Source organism: Anas platyrhynchos, chromosome 1 (assembly GCF_047663525.1).
Source record: "Anas platyrhynchos isolate ZD024472 breed Pekin duck chromosome 1, IASCAAS_PekinDuck_T2T, whole genome shotgun sequence".
NCBI classification, from domain to species: domain Eukaryota; kingdom Metazoa; phylum Chordata; class Aves; order Anseriformes; family Anatidae; genus Anas; species Anas platyrhynchos.
In genome coordinates, this window is record NC_092587.1 from 69,419,824 (window position 1) to 69,439,587 (window position 19,764).

The 19,764-nt window shown below is 42.4% G+C and overlaps 1 protein-coding gene across 8 annotated transcripts; it reads left to right on the forward strand.

The window, feature by feature from the left end:
• Positions 1-1,417: 1,417 nt before the first annotated feature.
• PTHLH (parathyroid hormone like hormone) lies at positions 1,418-14,939 on the forward strand. Of its 8 annotated transcripts, XM_038169343.2 has the most exons (6): positions 1,418-1,657; positions 1,755-1,851; positions 3,537-3,766; positions 4,294-4,416; positions 9,949-10,371; positions 14,440-14,939. In XM_038169343.2, the coding sequence occupies exons 4-6, from the start codon at positions 4,316-4,318 to the stop codon at positions 14,447-14,449; spliced, it is 534 nt and encodes a 177-aa protein (XP_038025271.1). In that variant the 5' UTR covers positions 1,418-1,657; positions 1,755-1,851; positions 3,537-3,766; positions 4,294-4,315; the 3' UTR covers positions 14,450-14,939. The 8 variants fall into 8 exon arrangements, with proteins under 8 accessions (XP_038025271.1, XP_005010116.1, XP_038025288.1 ...); XM_005010059.6 differs by lacking the exon at positions 3,537-3,766 and having other exon boundaries at positions 1,419-1,657; XM_038169360.2 differs by lacking the exon at positions 3,537-3,766 and having other exon boundaries at positions 1,419-1,657; positions 1,760-1,851.
• The last annotated feature ends 4,825 nt before the right edge of the window (positions 14,940-19,764 follow it).

A 19,764-nucleotide genomic window follows, 5' to 3' on the forward strand; every position in this document is an offset into this window, starting at 1 on the left:
CAGCGAGACTTCGTTTTTGCTGAACACCATTTTTTCCACCCTGGGAAGACTGGGGAGGTTAAACTCCCTGTCTGAACCGAAGCCCTAGCCGAGTGCAACTGAGGTTATAGAAATCCGGGAGGGGAAATGACGAACATGCTTTATTGTGAATAAAACAAGAGGGAAGAGGGAGAGGCAGAACTTCACAAAGGTGAAAGATGGCAAGTTTGCTTAGCCTGTCTCTGAGCACCGGGCTTTTGGGGAGTCATTATTTCCTTCTGTCTCTCTAAGGCTGCGACTGCAGCTCCTCCCCGGTTAGCCGAACCTGACCCATTTGGCTGCTTTTGTTTCAGAGGAAGGTTTCACTCCTCAGGGGCGTTTGGGGAGCCCGGTCTCCCACCCTCCCGCAGCCCCTGGCCCTACTCCCCGCTCGGGAATCCCGTGCCAAACCTGGAACAGGGACTTATCTTCCCAGCCAACCTCCCAGGTCAACTTCCTCGTAGGAAAGCTGATTTATGCCTGTTTATACGTATGGAAAAAGGAGTCAGAAGCCAAGCGCGGCATCCCTCCAAATTCTCATTGTCTTTGAGGCGGGAAGGGGGGAAAGAAGGACGGCAGAAAACCTAAAATGATAAGGTTTGCCTTGTCGTGGCAGGGAGGGCTTGACCAGAAAGGCAAACACGGGGTTTTGCCTCACCTCCGCCTGAAGCCTCTTCCAGGTCCGACAAAACGACCGGTCCCTTCGCGCTGGGAAAACACCCAGCCACCGCAAACGCCTCGCCTGGCGGAGAGCCCTGCTGCAAACCGAGGCCCCGGCAGGTGAAACCCAAAGAAATTCGTGCCTTGCCCTGCTCCTGCGCACGGGGCCAGTCGCGCCCGGGGGTGCCCGGCGCTGCCTTGGCACAGGTGTGGGCGCGATTTCCAGTTCCAAATCTGTGCCAAAGCAGCGCTCTGCCAGCCATTCCTCTCCTCTGGCCTCGTCCCCTGTGCCCCGGGGCAAGGGGAGACCCGGGGCTGGCAGGGAGCAGCGGCCGGGTTTTGGGGCGGCAGGTGCCGCAGGGTCTCGCCCGGGAGTCGCGCCCCCGCTGGGCACGCTCCCGCCGGGCCCAGGCTCTCCAGACGGCGGGGGGACAGGGGCTTAGAACCCCGTGGAGGGGAATTTCGCCCCGTCCCGCCATGGAGGAGGGCTCAGGCTTGCGGTGAGGCTAGGTAGCAGGAGGAGTTTGCTCACGGGTTAGGCATTTGTGTAGGTGGCAAGAGAAAAGCGCAGCGCTGCTTGTGCAGATGACAAACGGGCTTTGGCGGGGGGGCTGGGGTGGGGGGAAAGGGCACGGTATCATGGTATGATAGTAAGCCTCCTGAAAGGGCTTGGCACTGCTCAGTTCCTGCCATATTAGCGAAGCCATAGATTTTTTTTTAATTTTTTTTTTTCCAAGCCCACTGAGGCAGAGATGAGGCAAACTCAGCCATAGGAAGGTGGTTAGTGATGTCACAAGTTTGGTCTTTTCAATAAAAGCAATAGAGAAGGGTCTCCCTCACTATATATATTAGGAGAAGCTTCTGTTCCTCATAATAAAAAGAGCAGCAGGGGAGAAAAGCACCTGCTTTAAAACGCTTTATTTAGCACTAATCTGTTGCAGGCAGAATAAAAATTTTGGAGGTCTGGAAAAAAGAAAAGGTATTTCTTTTTTTTTCTTTTTTTTTTTTCTTTCTCACTTTTTATTTTTTATTTTTATTGATTTCACTTCTTTATCATTTTTTTTCCTTTTATTAAGGATAGCACACAGTTTTGGAAGCGATTGCTGAGAAGATCAACCACTGTTGGCCAGGGTGATCTCTGAGAGGCACAGAGGGCTGTAACTCAAGGAAAAGGTGAAGTAATAAATTGTGAAGAAACTTCAGTATTCCAAGTTTACAAAGGGTATTTATTTTTCCTGAGTCTGTAAGGGTATTTTTTTTTTTTAATTTCTGGAGGAAAGGAAATTCTAAAAATATTTGATGGACGTTTTACCATTAACACCAGCAACAGACCTATGAGTTGGGGGGGAGGCTGTTTTCAGGGGATGTCACAATTATTTTTAATTAGTCGAAAGGGGAGCGTAAATCAAAGAAGCCTATTAGCTATACATTCTAATTTATAGCCTACCAGGTGTTCAGGGAATTTATTTACAGCATAAACGATTGAATGTTTTCAGCATGATTTCTATTTCAGCTCTCACGTTTTCGGTTTTATTTTCCTGTGTGTTATGAAATTTGGCTGAGGAGCTGGACTTTTTTTATTGTGGCAGCAAGTGCCGTTTAACGCCAGATAACTTACAGGTACAAAAACGGATTGATGCGCCCAAGCTTTCTCCAGAAAATCTTCCTCAATACGCGGAGAGGCTGAGAAGGAACCACCACCCGGCACGCCTCAGCGCCCTATTGAAGCTTGGGAGGGAGCTGGGGGAGTTTCGCTGTAAATCAGGCTGGCGGGGGACAGAAACAAGCCACCCCCCCGCGCCTGCCGGCGGCGGGGTGCGCAGCGGAGCCCCGCGGGGTGTGCGCGGCTGCGGAGGGGCGAGGGGGCCCGGCGGGATGCTACGGAGCCGGCAGCTCCAGGTGCTTGGGTTGGTGCTGCCCCCTGAGCAGGGCCACGCTAGGGGGAGAGCCCGGCCCCTGCCGTCAAAGTGTTTTTCAGATGGGTTCGCAAACGGTCTCCCTTTGGAGGAGCAGTCGGGGGATGGAGCGGGGGGGGATGTACATACCACCCCCGGCTTTTTTCTCTTCAGAAGAGCCGGGGGCGGTTTCTTGCGCCGGTAGGCTCTGTCGTGGGGCGGGTGGTGCCACCTTTGGTTTTACACAAGTGTCTTCCTGAGATGGGAAATGGGGAGGGGGGCGGACCCCGACGGGGCGTACCGGGATGGCCCCGCACCCGCACCCGCACGGCAGCGCAACCTGCCGCAGGCGTTTGCAGCGCCCTGGCCAGACTGACTTCCACGGAGGGAGAGGCAGAAGGCGAAAGAGGGAGAGGAGGAGAAAACTTTCCACTAATTTACTTTTTTGGCCAGGAGCGCTTGTGTTCATAGACGGCGAGTCCTTCCCCCAGCCCTCCCCCTTCGCCCCCCCTTCGCTTTACTAGCTTACAATTAACATCATTAGGCATCAGCCCTCCAGATAATAGGTGAACTGCGACGAAAAACGGTAGGTGTGTGAAAGGAAAGGCGGTGGGGATCCCAGGCTAGGGTTTTGGGGCTTGGTCTGAAAACTGCCCCGCTGATGGGGGATCGCCCTCTCCCCTCCGCCGCGGCAGGGGAGGCGCTGACCTAGGGGTAAAGGCGGAGAGGGAGAGGGAGGACCCCGGCTGTAGAAGATGCGGAGAGCTTGGACGGAGTCCGCAGGGTCTGCTGCGTGCATGTGCTGTCGGGTGTTTCCCTTTCTTCGCTCCTTTTTGATTCTGGTCCCGAGAAGCTCTTGATTTCTAGACTTTTTGGCTGCGGGTATCCCGCCAGGGCTCTCGCTCTCTCCGCACATGTTCCTAGGGCGCCATCTCTTTGCAAAAAGCCTCCGTCCTCCCGCAGGTCTCCCAGAGGCTGCTCCGGGGCGTGTGAACATCGCAGGCTGCAGTGCGATCCAACCTGCGGAGCCCAGCATGAGCCCCAGCCCCCGCGAGTCCCCGGGACACCGCTCCTGGTAGAGGAGCTCTCGGGCTCCGCAGCCGGGCAACGCTTTTTGCTCGAGGTCACTTGCCCTGGCTCAGCGTGACCCCAGCTTTCCGTGAGGAAAGGACGTGAACCTGACTTTTGCAGAGGTATATTTAGAGAGGGATGGATAGATGCCTTTCCTCCCGCCCGAATCTGCGTGTGAGTGCTCGTGTGTGTGTTTACACGGAGGTTAGCTGAGCTGCTGTAGGGAATCTTTCCTTATCTGAAAGGAGGGCTGCTCTTGGAGCAGAAAGCCCTGGGACAGCTGCTTTCCAGTCTAGAACTGAACACGACTCGGGGAAGCAAACAGACGCGCTCCTCAGCCCGATTCAAATACGAGCTAGATCTTTTTTTTTATTCTTCTTTTTTTTTTTTTTTTTCCTCAACAAATATTAAGAGGGATCTTACCTCCGGGCAGCAAGAGACAGAGAGAGGGAGGGAGGAAGAGAGCAGCAGACAGCAAGGAAGGGAGAGAGAGACGAAGCAAAGTTTGGAAGAAGTGAGCTACTGTCGAGAGTTGAGAAATTTTGTTTTTCCTTCGCAGCCTGGGAGTTGGGAGAGCCCACAGCAAGGGACCGTTTGGGGACGGAGCTGGCGCATGTGTCTTTCGGGACTGACCCTCCTTTCCTTGCAGGTTTTAGGACCCGGAGGATACAATGTTCACTAAACTCTTCCAGCAGTGGAGTTTCGCAGTGTTCCTGCTGAGTTACTCCGTGCCCTCCTGCGGGAGATCAGTGGAGGGGATCAGCCGCCGACTGTGAGTTTCTCTGGGGTTTTGTCTCGCTTCGGTCACAGTGAGGGTGGGCAGGGGGCAGGGGGACAGCAGACCCCAGCAGCGCTGCAGCGGGAGGCTTCGCGTTACCTGCCCCAGGTGCTCCCCCACGGGTTTGCTGTAAGCTACGGGCAGAAGGCGCTCGGGGCAGGGAACGGGAAAGCTTCTGCCCTTACAAAACACTTAGGAAGGCAATGTTGGAGCTGAGAGGCTCTTCTTCCATGGGGAACAGCCGTGCAGCTGCAGTTTTAGCATGCGCTGTTGTCCATGCACCTTTCTGCACCCTGGAAGGGTCCTGCCTGGGAGCATCCCGTTCCACCAAGCTTCTGAGGGTTACACCAAGTACTGCGTGCTTCTCTGGCACGGGTGTACAGCCAGTATTGATAAGGAAGGGGAAAACACACAGCAGTTGGGGCCATCACGAAACTGAGCAATGAACAATTGCCTTGGATTTCTGGCACCTCAGCATTTATTTTATTTTATTTTATTTTATTTTATTTTATTTTATTTTATTTTATTTTATTTTATTTTATTTTATTTTATTTTATTTTATTTTATTTTATTTTATTTTATTTTTCTGAAAGGAGAGCAGTATCTGACTCAGAGGCAGAAGCGTGTTTTTGACAAATGCTAATGTAACTTAAGAGATTCTATCCTGGAAATGACCCTTTTGCTTCTTCCAAAATAATCACCATAGCTCATACAAGTGTCCCCTAGGCAAAGTGCAGTAGAGAAACCACTGGGCTGATGCAGGAGCAATTGTCTAACACACGTAGCTAGTTCACTGGCTCTTACTGGACTTGCATGAGATTTTCTAAGGAAGAAACTCTGGTCATACCGTGGAGGGCTGTCAGGTTAGAAAATCCAATCACAACATACAGGGAAACATGACACAGCAAACTTAATATCAAACGGATTTCCATGTAACTGTTCTGTTACATGCATAAGGACAAGATTTACAAATACCACTTCCTCTGCCATTTAAACAACAAAAAATATCCCCCAGGTGAAGTGACTTCAGACACACCTAAACTTTGGCACCAAGCAGACAGCTGAATCTCCTACAGCAAATTTTGTAGAACATTGTATTACTGATAATGTTACAGTGTGTTCTTCCAAGCCTACTAGTGCTTAGCTTTTTTGTATGCCTGAAAGCTACTGTTGAGATATTTCCTACATTTGATACCACTTTCTTTGGCTATACAGAGGATCCAAACTTCAGTTTCATAAACAAAAAATTAAAATAATTGAAGTGCAGTCAAATGCTGTACTTCCTTGGCTAAGAAACTGTACTGGATCCAAGCCAAATTTGTTAAAAAATAAATGCTTATAAATAATCTTTTTTCTTTTTGAAGTTAGCATTGTTGTAACACTTGTTTTTAAAGGTCAGGATTAGAGTTCTTCCCAACATCCCCATTCCATCCTGTCTGGGTGAAAAAAAAGTGGAAGCTAAACAGCTGAAATGTATTTCCCAGCTCCTTCTTTGCTATGGCATGTAAAACACACACAAGAAACCAGTTAGCTGTCAGTTAGTGGCATGCACGTAGTTTTGTTTGTGGGTACAACACAAACACAGACACCACACTCAAACATGTGTCCTGTTTTAATACCACCACAAACCATTCCTAGAGTTAATGGTTAATAACTCACTTAAGCCTAGAGATATTTTTTTCTCTCAAAGGCTTAAACCAGTAATGGATGAAAATACTAAGGCACATTATTATAGCCATGCAAAAATAATCAAAATGACATAGACCTAGTGCTACAGACTTTACTAAGGCAAATCTCCCAAGGAAAGCAATAGCAAATTGTCCCAAGAAAAGATTTCCAGACATATTATTTGTTATACAAATGTTTTACTGACTAGAGAACTTCTGAGAAACCCTGTAATGCCTCAAAGTGAAATTAGATATTTTTATCAGCATGCCCAGACACTGCAGCACTGTGTCCCCAGATCTGTAGAAAATATTTTTCCTAACCCAAGATAGGTTGAGCAGCTTTCACTTCCTTTGGAGCCAGTGGCAAGGGCACTCAGTCTTGCAAAAGCCAGACAGAGAGCTGACTGAGTCCTTTCTCCTATTCTGCTGATCAGACCCAACATGAATAGTCAAGGATAATAACAATTAAATAAGAGCAATTCTGAGGCAGCAAGTTGTTGCTTGAAGAATGTTGCTTCTCAATGACGCTAGTTATCTAGTGAAAAAAAGAAGAATTTGTCTGAAAAGAACAGCTTATCTGGAAGTACATGCTTAATATCTGAATGGGTTTCTACTGTTCTCCCAGTAATCAGACATCAAGTCTCATATGCACATAGTGTACTTGGATACAGCAATTAGTTTGGGCACTCTGGTCAAATACATACCATCACCAACCTTCTCTCAAAAGTACCCACCACAAGTTAGCTTGGCATTTGCTGCATTTGGTTTGGGGTCAAACTCTTTTTCCTTGAATGAATATAGAAGGATGGAAGGGACCTCTAGTGGGTCATCTTAATGCTAACAGCCTTTTTTTTAATTATTATTATTTTTCTTTTTTAACATATCATTCCCAATATGTGAACACAATCATTTCTGTTTCCATTGCCTTCCTACTCTGTGTGTGGGGGTGAGACATTGTTGATATCTGCAGTATGAAGCACTTCTTACATCAGCTTTCTTGGGCAAGTATTTTCCCCTGATTTACAAACATGGTAGTTGTTTGAGTAACATAACGGAAGGAGGCAGAAGGTCAAAGAGATATGTATCTACCACAGCTTCTTCATTTTAGGGAGATTTTTGATCTAGAGCATACAAAGGAAATTGGTAGGCAAAATGTAATCCTTCAGCCTGACTGAGTAATAGAAGTCATGTGAAATGTAACACTACGTTACGTTATACAATCATCTGGAATAGCAGAATGTTATTTGGGGCCAGACCTGATGCTAAATATCATAGTCATTTAAACAGAAACCTACCGTCTTTGGCACAGTGACCTATCACACGTTTATCCCTGCATTATTTTGGAAATGCATACTCTCACAAGATGTAGATCTCATAATGCTGTTTGACTGTCTTGTGTGTACTGGAACCAAATCTTTAGGTTTCAGCCCTGTAAAATGGAATAGCTTTTCAATCAAGAGTACTTTAATAACAGGCTTTGGAGATTCAAGATTTTGTCACAGTGGGTAAATTGACCAAATACACATTACAGGATTAAGGCAGCTTTAGGTTGTCTGTGATAAAAGGAATTATCCTTTAGTTTACAACTGGCAGTAGGAAAGCTTTGCTCATCACATGAGACATACTGTTTTAGACTCAGTAAAGCACTAAGATTTTCTATGCAAGAATGAAAGGAAAACTGCATTTCACATGCAAAAAGCCCTGGGAAAATAGTTTACTGAAGCTAGGAAAGTAATGTGAACCACAATGGACAACTTGACAAACAGCACAGGAGTTTGCCACTCAAAGGAGTCGAAGGTGCTAGTTTTATTAGCACACTTGCAAATCTGATTGACTTTAATGAGAAGGTTGTTAGAGATGGCTATTGGAGAGCTGCACTGGTCAAAATAATCTTGACCAGGGGATCTTGAGCTTGAGTTAATGGTCACAGCTGCACTGAAGAGAATGAAACAATATGGGTTCAGTTCAGTATTATCATATTGCATGTTTACTTAGAGACATGAGTTGAAGGGCATAAAATACATGTCCTAAGGCCTGAAGTTATCCAAAACTCATCTGATTATGGGACACTTAAAACATCATAGACAATGTTTGGCCAAACGTGTGCTCACAAACCTGAGTATACCTAGGCCTGGTTTTGGGCAAGTATACATTCTTGTCCTAACTGAAACCAGGACACTGCTGCATCATTTCATGCAAAAACAACAGTCATCTGTTAGTCTTACAGTGGGATGGAAGAAAGCTGGTGTTTGAGTTTTATATTGAGCAATAGAGATGTAGTATCACTTGAACTAACCATTTGGACCCAATACAAATTGCAGATTTACAAAGACAAATAGTGAAGGGGATGCTCTTAAACCAATGCTACATAAAGTTGCCAATCTCAAATAACTTTATTGTTGATCAAATCACAAATCTCAAGTGTTTGGCTGAAGGGACTGAGAAAGATAAATTACAGAACACTTCCAGTAATTTAGCACACTATCTTTGTCCACCACATTTAGAAACCTTGCAGGATAATTAGGGAAGGGATGGAAGGAAGGAATAGTCACAGTTATGTCTTCTCCTGTTTCACCCACATTGAGAAACAACTCTGTATCCACTAGCTGACCAAATGGTTATACGACAGGCAAGGCAGTGAATTCATTTTCTTTGGCCAGTACAAGCCCAGTCACATGCAGTACCCTGATGCAAGATGAGAGGATACGTCGCCAATCTCAGCACACAGAAGTAGGGCAATCGGAAGGATAAACTGTATTATAGCATGCATGGGAACATAACTAAAATCCCAGCCTGTGCTCTTTCTGTTGTTCACAGTGCAGCTGTGCATCTATCCCACACCAAGGAAAAAGCATGTATTTTCTCACAGTTCTTTATTATCCAGGTGCCACTTGGATCTTCTTTCCTCAGATATTTCATACATTTTTTTTTTGCCAGTACATCTCTGAAAGACATACCTATCTCCTCATTCCTCAAAAATTAGAAAGAGGTTAGTGAACCATAATATCATGAACTTTAAAAGAGTATCAGAGACCCACACAAAAAAAGCAGAACACTGTGGAAGATGATCCAGTGAAGAAGGCTCATGTAAAACGCAGAGAGCACAGAAGCCAAGAAGTTCATATTGACCCCAGAAGTTCACACTTTAAAGGAACACCAGGAAGGCATCTAAAGCCATAATTAGACACAAGTGGCTAAGCAGTAAAGTCAACAGGAGTGGCTGATGCTCATGCTGCTGCTGTTGCACAAGCTGCCTCTCCAGATAGCTCATTAAGGATTGAAGTGCCTATGCTTTAGGCACCCAAATCTGACCATTTTTCCATTACGCTCCTGCAATTGCACATATTTAAATTTAGAACTGAAATGCATTTTTATGCATTTATTTATATTTTCAAAGTACATGACTGAGCAGAATAAAATTATTAGAATGATGCTGTATAAACACTGCTTCCGGCTTCAGTACTTGTTATTCCTTCTCTTGCCCAACTGCAGTGCTCCATTACCTGACCCCTTGATTTTCATATATTTCACAACTGTCTTCCTGGTTTTACTGCCTGAAGTGTGATGTATTCAGAGTTTTAATGCTCCTCTAGAATAAAGCAGTGACTAATCCAACTTCAGGTCTGCTGGTCTGTGATCGGTCAGATGAGAATTACTATCAGCTTAGGTCTTTTCCTTCTCTGTAGAGAGCAGTTACTCAGAAGCAGGACTTGCTCCCACGATCTGACTTAACTGGGTGTCTCCAAGCCTGAGAGCTGGTACAGGCAGTCACTGCCAGAGGAGAGAGGAACTTTGTGAAGCAGTGGGCAATAACCATATCCTAAATGTCTCTTTCCCCTCTGTTCTTCTCTTTCTTTAGCAAACGGGCTGTATCAGAGCACCAGCTACTGCATGACAAGGGCAAGTCAATCCAAGATCTACGAAGAAGAATATTCCTTCAAAATTTAATTGAAGGTGTCAACACTGCAGAAATCCGTGCAACTTCAGAGGTTTCACCTAACCCTAAGCCTGCTACAAACACAAAGAACTACCCTGTCCGATTTGGCAGTGAAGATGAGGGCAGATACCTAACTCAGGAGACAAACAAATCACAGACCTACAAGGAACAACCCCTGAAGGTATCAGGGAAGAAAAAGAAAGCAAAGCCTGGAAAACGTAAGGAACAAGAGAAGAAAAAGAGGCGAGCCCGCTCTGCTTGGCTAAATTCTGACATGTATGGAAGCAGCATGACCGAGAGTCCACTCTTGGACAACTCTGTTACTACACATAATCATATTTTAAGGTAATTCTACTACATCCTTTCCACAGGCATAACATGTATTTACTGAAATTGTTATCTTTCTGTGCATGAGGTCAAGGCATTGTTTAAGTCTGGAACAGTAGCACATCTTTTTGGCTATAGCTGGGCAGTGGCTTTTCCAGCAGTGCCCTGTCTCAAGGTGCTTTCTGGCGGTAAGTACCCTGTCCACTTTGTACTGGCAAATCTGCACCCAGAAAAGCAACCTTTTCACTTCTGGCCAGAAAGCCACTATTACAAGAGTATATACCCCAAAGAGTCTTCCCTTGCTATGACAAACAACTCTAGTAAACTGCTTGCTTATTGCTAAAACAAGCTTCCCAAAACTGTGTAGCAAGGGAAGTTTTTCTGATAAAAGAAAGCACATCATAGCCATTAAAATTCCCTATTCTACTTTAACTGTAGTGTCTCTCTCTTCAGATCTTGGTCCCACACTCAGGCCTCAGCAGATTGAAAGCTTTGAGTATTATTTAAGGCTCTGCATCTATAAAATGGTGAAGTTTTCTTTCCTCCCTCTCAACGCCTCCCCTTTTTGGCAACTTTCCTACCCTTACTTTACAGTTTTCATTTTACTGTTTAACCTTAGGGGAGAACATGGAAAATTTCTCTCTTAGTAATATCTGCAAACAACACAGACCAGCCTTTTGCCATAAAATTTTCCCTGCCATTAGGACTTTTTAATTCAGCTCTATCCTTTTGCCAGCTCGTGAAACAATTACGTTGCTGCTCAAAAATGTTGAGCATTGCTTTTGGAGAGAGACGTGCTTTCCTCACGTATGACAATGAAGGGTTTTCAAGGAAGAGGCAAGCTGAGGACTTAAGTAGAGGTGCCCCAAGCAACTCATCCACTTGCAGTCATCTTGGTTTGAATGGAGGTCAGAACACTTGCAGGCAAATCCAAGCAGTCCCCTCCACTGTTAGTTCTCCTCAAATGTTAGTATTTTCAACAGTTAAAAAAAAAAAAAAAAAAAAAAAAAGCACTTTTCTGTCCTCCTCCCCATCTGCTTTGGCAGCATAAGATACAATAGAAGTGCCACTTGCTCACAGTATGTCCCTTAGAAAGGAATGCAAGCTGTGGGACTTACTAAAATTCAGTCTTTTGTTAAGCTTTACAGGGCACAGTGTGCAGTGTACTCCATTGCCTCAACTTTTGCTGGCATCTACAAAAGTTACTGGTGTCCAGAGCTAGGCATTCAGCATCCCTGACCATAAAGCACTTAGCACGTCTGTAAGACTCAGTAGTGGGGTAAAAGAGGATGGTTTTGATCCAGTGACCTAGGAAAAGCACACTCTGGTAGTCCTGTCATGAGATGCCTGAAGTTGCAATAGCTCTTAAAGAACTGCAGTGGCAGCAGTGTCTTTAGCACACAGAAATGTTGTATGTAGGAAAAAAATATCCAAGGGCATTTTCACTGTTTCTTTGGTTGTCTATCCAAAGGGAGCTGTAAAAGAATGACAGATACAATCCTGTTTATTGTCTGAATGTAGCTTTTCTGTTTCAAGTATGGTTGGATGGCTGAAGGTTGTCAGCTTCACCTTGGAAGTCCTGAATTAGTTTTACCTTCCTGATATTATTCCCCAAGATGCAGTATTACACCAGGGGCAGAAACATAACATAGATTCCTATAGAGGTCCTATATTGTACAGATTTGGCTGAAGAAAAATAAGCAAAGAGAAGCCCTGAAACAAGAAAACAAAATTCCTCCCTTAAAAGGACAGAGTATAATATGATGGTTCCACTCTGTTATTGCATTAAGTTGCAATTATCCCAGTGGGCTGACAAAAGATACTATTTCTAAACTTCAAAGCAAGACTAACTCATACCTAGCCACGTACCTTAGATAGCAGAAGTCAGGTTCAAAGTAGTTTCCTATGCTGTTATTGGCACATAGTGGGCAAGCGCATTTTAGAAGGAGGGATGAATGTGTCTTGGTGAGGTTGATTCCTCACCTACATCAAGATAAATCAGGGACTTTATCTGTTGGTGGGAGACAAGGAAGGCATATGCAGACAGGATATCCATATGCTACATCACTAGAAGCTGCTTTTGTAGCATCTCTAAGGCTTGCTGAAGCTTAGAAGAAGCATCACTACTTGGCAGTGAAGAAATAGATGTGCATAATGCAGCAGCCTGCTTTTCACTGTATATCTGTGCTTCCTTTCTGCTCAACAGGCTGAACGAAAATCCACATGCCAATTCCCTCTGCCCAAACTCAATCCCAAAATTTTGGGTTTAGATCTGAAAAAAAAGAAAAAAAAAAAAAAAGACAAGAAATGACCTGCACTGTAGATCTTTTGAATTATTACAAGCAGTATCTCATAAAGTAGCCAACCTTGCAAAATCAGAGACCAAATCACAGAAAGCATCTTGCATGTACTCATTAGTATGGAGACCATTGTCAAGATGTGGCTTAGCTTAAACTCTACAGCAAAGAGTAAAGTCCAAGCCAGAGTGAAAATATCACCCTCTTAAAAACAGGCCTATATAGTTCAGACACACATATACAGTCATGCTCTATGAATTGTGTGTCATTCTTATATTGTAGCCTGAATACACCCTAATATTACCCTAGTTAATTATGGAGCTTCATGGTAACATTTTCATTCCAGGCACTTAAAAATTCTTTCTCATGGACATTCCAGCTATATTCCCATTCCAATTCAATTAAACTGTTATTACCTAATTTCCTAAGAAACTTTTCAAATAAGTAAACTCCCTAATGCTAAATGTAGTCTAACTTTCAATGTGCACATACAAAAAAAAAAATTCAAACTCTCAAGGATTTGTTTTTTTGTGCGTGTCTCACGCCCACACACGTCTGCCATGCAGAACACTACCCACAGCTTTGGTGATCCGTCCAGCAGCAGAGCAAATCACACTCCATCCTATAGCTTTGCATTCCACCCTATAACTGTTTCCCAGGGAACTGAAATGCATTACAGAAATGTGCTGTTCACAGCAGCAGAAGGGAAAAAAGCCCAACCCTTCAGCATTTCCTGCAGTACTGCTAAGAAATAACTTAAAATAATATTGTAGTGCAAGTTCTACACGTCGGATAGAAGCAGGCTCTGCTTTTGTTCTCCCAAGCTCACAAAGGGAGGATTACAGAAATCATAAAAGCACACCAGTGTCCCTTAGAAAGTTCTCAAATCTTAGGGCTGTGTATGACCAAACTCTGAATGTTTCAGCTCTGACTGAATGCAACAGGCATCAGAGCTTAACACGAGATGCTCATTTTCTTTATGGTCTGAGTTATTTGGCTTACAAAAGGAGAGTTTCAGGAATATATTCTCTGCATTTATTCATATACTTAAAGAGAGACACCATCAAGGATCTGTTCACCTGAGCAGACTTTAATGAAGTAAAACTCATGGACATGACAGTATAGAAATACACACCTTTAAGATAAACAGCCCCTTGCCTGACAGGTGACCTATCCGTAGACAAAGACAGATTTGGTCAAGATAGACTAAATAATCTCATGGGACAGTTCTAATAAAAAGCCAGGCATTGCAACCAAACAGTTAACACAATAAGGACATGATTGCCAGAGTATTCAAAAAGGACTTGCTTTTTCTTATCTTCAAATCAAATTTCTCATTTCTCCAAATATGTTTTGTTGTTGTTTTGGTTTTGGTTTTTGTTTGTTTGTTTGTTTTTCCTTTTAGTGCTTGGCGTATTTATTACAGGTTGATAATTTTTTTTTCTACCCATAGCTTTCAGGAATCTTCCTGTGTAAGGCCCTAAGAAATCTAAAGCTCCTTCCTATTTGTCTGAAAGTACAACAAAGTGGAATAGATGGTCTCATTTTCATGATAAATTGCAGGTCTTCATACTGCCAGCTGCACTACACTGAAGGAAATAGAGATTTTTGAAATGATGTCCAATACTGTAATACTATTAAACAGGTCTTACTAGTGCAAATATTTACTAGCAAGACACATCCATTATATAGTCTGTGGAACTCTTGCTGTTAATTTTGAGTCTATGTATTTGAAGTGAAAGTTAATGTTTTCCCTTTTTTTTATTCTTTTTTTTTTTTTTCTCTGCAGGAGGCGCTGATATTTTCAGCAAGACATCTTTGGAAGACATATTGCAGTATTCTGTAATAGTGAACATATGGGAAGTATTAAAATATTTATTACCTGTAAATATTGTAAATGCTCAGAATAAAACTTTTTTCCCCCATTGCTCTCTGAAACTGCACATTTGGTTATTGTGAACTTTTTTTTTTTTTTTTTTTTTTTTTTTTGCTAATGCTAAGACAATTATTATTGTCACATTTACCATAATTTATTTTGTTGACTGGTGTATTTATTTTGTGAACGTATCTTGGTGCTGCTGACTTTCTATATTTTTTGTAACATAATGCACTTTAGATATACATATCGAGTACATGGATAACTGACAAAAAATATTCCTGTTTTGTGGTTGACTTCAATGAATGCCTACACACAATTGTTCAAACTGATTTTCCTTTGTGCGTGTATAATAGCAGTATTTCAAAATTTGTAAAGAATGTCTAATAAAATATAATCTAATTAAACCATGACTCAAAAGGAGAAATGTGTCCTTGAGGAATTTCAAGAGCAGGAACATCATTTTTTTTCTTTACTACATTTGAAAATTGTTTTAAATGTAATGTGTTTACATTGGTGCAAGCTCCCACGTTTTCACATTAGCTTTTACTTAAAAATCACTCAGAACATATTTTGTTCCAGAGCTCTATTTCAAGTGAGCTGACTTGCTGAACAACCTGGGGGCGCCGCCATGTAGCTTGTACCCCACTACAGGGAAAGCACAATTCCCAACCTTTCCAGCCACAAGCCCAACAAATGTTAAATCATTCCACTTTCCAATTGAGAGGATGTGAAAAGCAACCCCATGGGATGCACAACTTACTGCACTCTTGGAAGGTGCTCATACATCACTCCTTGTCATCTTGTTCAGAATGAGACAGATGGCATAATCCTCAGCTCCCACCAACTTTACCCAAAGATGAAAATGTCTACCACAGGAGTGGAGTCTCAGCTCTGTACTTTTGAGCCACACAGTCTTAATGTTTAAAGAAGGAGGAGAAAAAAAAAAGTGTTTTCTGAGTGAATCTATAAAGAGAAAAATAAAATATTGGAAACTGCAGTAGGTGACACATCAATAGGTACTGTTACACTGCTTGAATTACTTTCTCCTCTCCCACCACTAAGATGCCTCACATGGCTCTGTTTCTGAAAAACATCTACCTTAATTTTACTTCTGTCTTACTCCCATTAATAATTGCAGTTAAGAGAGAGACCATCTTGATGGCCACTGGCTGAAGAAAAGAGCAGAAAAAAAAATTATGATCTCCTATCACTTTGTATAAGTGAACATGAGTCTTGCTTCCTATCCCTTTTGCTACCACCCACATGTTAATCACAACAGCTGTTGTGGGGGCAACCTGAATAAAGGAGATTGTTTCATACAGATAGCTGTACTTTGTAAAATCCTACTGAATTTCCTCTGTTTTACTCCCTTATCATCAGCAACATTAGAAAAAATGTATGCGTGGAAAAACAGATTACAAATCCTGGGAATTTTAAAATACTTCTTGTAATTGCTGCTCCATTCTGCAGTTGCCAAGCTTTTATTTTTTATTCTTCTTTCATTTTTTTTAAGTGCCATCTTTTTCCATTGCCAAAGTACAGCCATCATATAATTTAAAACAGATGTCTTTCTGCTCTCTACACAGTCTTGCAGAAAAGATTTTCTTTACCTCCATGAAAACACTAACAGCAAAAAAAAAAAAAAAAAAAGTGACAAAAACGTACCCATCCTCCCCCATCTACTTCTATGAAGTGTGAAATTCAATGCTTCATTAAGTCCAGTTAATTACTACACCCACCAAGCACATGACCATTGTTTCTTTTTCAGATGAAAAATGTTGCACATGATGAAATGTAGTACAACTTCAGGGTTGCATTAAAGAAAAAAAAGCATGGTTCCTGCACATTTTCAACTTGGCCTCCTTGCACATCCTGCCTATTTATAGTATCCAGCTAATGCTTGGATTTATACAACTGAAGTTAACTGCAATACATTCAGAAGAAAATTTTGTATCTCAGGATTACCAGTGTATCTCAGCTGAAACTGAAATCTAAAACTACAGCGGGCAGATTCAACTTATCTTTGTCGGAAAGGGTGATCTTTGGCAAAGAGAGTACCTGAACAGCATAAAACAAAAGCAGAAAATGCAAATGCTAAACTTTGGCTCTGTAAACCTGGACACTTCATAAAAGAAGGCCTGATTTTGTAGCACCTCCAATGTCCCATATGTCTTTACAACATCCATCAAGGATTTCCAATTTACTAGCTCCTATCAAATTTGCAATTGCAGCAAATTTAACAGTCTTGTTTTTTCTTATAGACCACTACACAGGACTTCCATCTATGGTCCTGTGGTTCTCAGACTGGTTTGAAAATCACTGCTACAGACCACTGGATTTAGCCTTGCAAAGCTGAATGCAAATCTTTTTGAGCTCTATGTTCTGCAGGAAAATAAATTGTGAAGACCCCTATTTCTGAGACAAGCTATGGAAATTTTATCTTGCTAATTGGGGTGGGGAAGGGGAGGGGAGGGAGAAAGAGGGGGACAGATAAAAGCTTCAAGATACTTCTGTTTTTCAGACAGGTCAACTCCAATGATTCAATTTGCCCCAGAAACTCTGCAATAATCAGGACTTACCCTGATATTTTCCTGTATAAAGGATGTCAAATTTAAGGTATGTTTATTTCAGAAGAGAAAAATAGTGATCCTAGAGCTTCAACCCTTGCATTATGTGACCTCCTGAAAGATTACTCTCTTACATTACTGTATGCCTGCCCACTTGATTTTCTACATGGCACATTTGCATAGTTAACATGCCTAAAATAGACAGCATAATGGATAGTGAGGCACTCCAAGAGTTTGAAAGTACCAGAGGGAAGGTTGCTCACACAGCTTTCATTTGGCCTCTCTGCTTACACACTATTGTCAGGGCTGGGATTACATTACCAGATGTTACAGTTCTTCTACCACCTATTTTCTCTTCCTTCTCCACCTCCCCTGCTTTCTCTCCACCTCTGCATCCATGCCTCTGTCAAAACCAAAATCCACTTTTTGTCTTCTCATCAGTGTCACCTGCTCCTGCACTTTCCTTGGATTACCGTCTCTGCTCCCACCTGTTACTATCCCTTTTCTCACTCCTCCTTTTTTCACCACATCCAAGGTCTTTTCAACTGTTTTTCCCCTGGTTCCTATCCACTCTCCATCTTCCCTTCTCTTTGGCCAGCTAAATCCAACCCTCACATCACAAACTTCAGCTTCCTTCATCAGTTTCCTGGCTCAGAAAGTCTTTTTTTCCTTGTTTTGCATTTAAGAATGGTAAGACTGTTTTGGCTGAGATTTAAAAACAAACAAACAAAAACACACGCGCACACACACAAAAACAGTTTACAAACTTTCAGCTTGAGAGGTCAAAGATGAGGCAGAATTACAACAAAATGAAAGCAGGAGGTGGGAGACAGCCCAGAAATGTGCTGAACAGCTGCCCTGCCTCTCAGATCCAGCTAACACATTCAAAAGTCTTTTCACCGCCCATTCCTAGATAAGCTAAGACCTCAAAGGGTAACCTACATTTAGCACATCATTGCTGCTCTGGTCTAAAGTAATTACTACACTTACTACAAAACTTAAAAGCTGTTAAGAGACATCAGATGATGATAGTTCTTCATGGCAGCCACGCTGTTACTGGACCTCAATAACAGACTCCTTTTAGGCTCTGTGCACTTGGCAGTAGAAGTGCATTAACAGTAGAGTTCCTATTGCAGCATTTGTTTCATGATTCCTTTTAAATACAGACATTCATTTGGTATTCAAGACACACTCAAAAAAAATGATACCGTTTACATCTACACTATGAAATGACTCCATGCTCTCAAGGAAGGGATGTCAAGCACAGCAATTATTTGGCTTAGTTTTAGGTATTCATGGCCTCAACACGTGGACAGCACTATTCCCAGTACAATGCACCTACAGTGCAGTAAGCAATGCATGTTCACTTATGAGTAAGTGCCCTTGATCTCCTAAACCACCACAGAGAATTTGGCAGTCTTGCAGTAATCCAGAAAGTAGGGGAATGCTGCCTGTATTTAGTCAGCTTTCAAGAGTTTAAAACATTCTGTTATTTGTTTATAATTTATTGAAGAGAAAGGATGCTGTAATAGTATCACTGGAGGTTGAAGGTCTTTAGTACAACGCAAATACAGGAAGCACAAACTACCTTTGAAGTACCACACTATGATGGTTCCTGTTATAAAATGTAAACCATCAGCATGAGTCATGTCACGTGAGCAATTAAATCATTAAAACACTCAGTTTGTGCCCTACTGAGACCATCAACTGTGTCAATGGCATCAGGAAATAGCAGGTAAAGAGCTGTTTTCTCCCAGTTTTAACACAAGCAAAACTGGAACACCTTGGACAAATACTTTTACTTCTTTATCAGAGTTCTGATTCAAAACACTTTTCCACTTTCCTAAAATGTTCTGAGATCTACTGAAAGCCTCTTGTAGAAGTACAAAACATTACTGAAAAGCAACACGTGTATATACACATTGCCTTTTTTTTCAATGGCTAGTTATCCCAGTTCTTTCACTTAGGCTTTGAATACAGCCATCAGATAGTAAGCCATTGGCTTCAGACTTCACCAGGCAAAGGTGACCATGCTTAAAGACAGTTTCTCATTAACCTTCCACTAAGATGCTTCTCTAGACATTGACTTCAGTGGAAGTTATGCACAGAACTTCCCACACAATTCTTTGAAAATATACCCCCTAGAGTCCTCTCTTTTAATCAGTTTCCTGGACTCTTCTCACAACTAAAATAATTTTTTCCTATAGTTAATGTCAACTAATTTGCTGTGGAAAATATCTATGATCTAACACTTTCCATGCCCCTCCTTCCAAATGAGTTAGTGATCCAACAGAGTGCTTTCCAATGAAACTGTCATGAACTATCCATTTTCAAGGACTGGTGCTGTTCTCTGACAATGCAAGTGAGCATTCTCTACACCTTATTGGGTGCAAGGTGAAGTTTGGACTTTATAGGATACCTTTAATACCACTGTATATATTGTAGACAAGCTTCCCTTTGGCAAAACATCAGGAATTTTTCAGAAAATAGATTTATTTATATTTTTATAAATATATATTTATATTTTTCCCAGAGGAACTACAGGGTAAGGTCTATGTATGTACTACTAAAAATCATCCATGATTTAGGCCTTTCTTAGCATGAATGTGTATGTACAAGCATGTTGGAGGTGGGAGAGCTTTGTGTAGATTAGTGCCATTAGAATTAC

Bases quoted from the DNA above. Each gene is read 5' to 3' on its own strand.
- PTHLH (XM_038169343.2), top strand. From the start codon at position 4,316: ATGTTCACTAAACTCTTCCAGCAGTGGAGTTTCGCAGTGTTCCTGCTG. The intron at 4,417-9,948 runs GTGAGTTTCTCT...CTCTTTCTTTAG, and splicing joins GAGGGGATCAGCCGCCGACT to CAAACGGGCTGTATCAGAGC.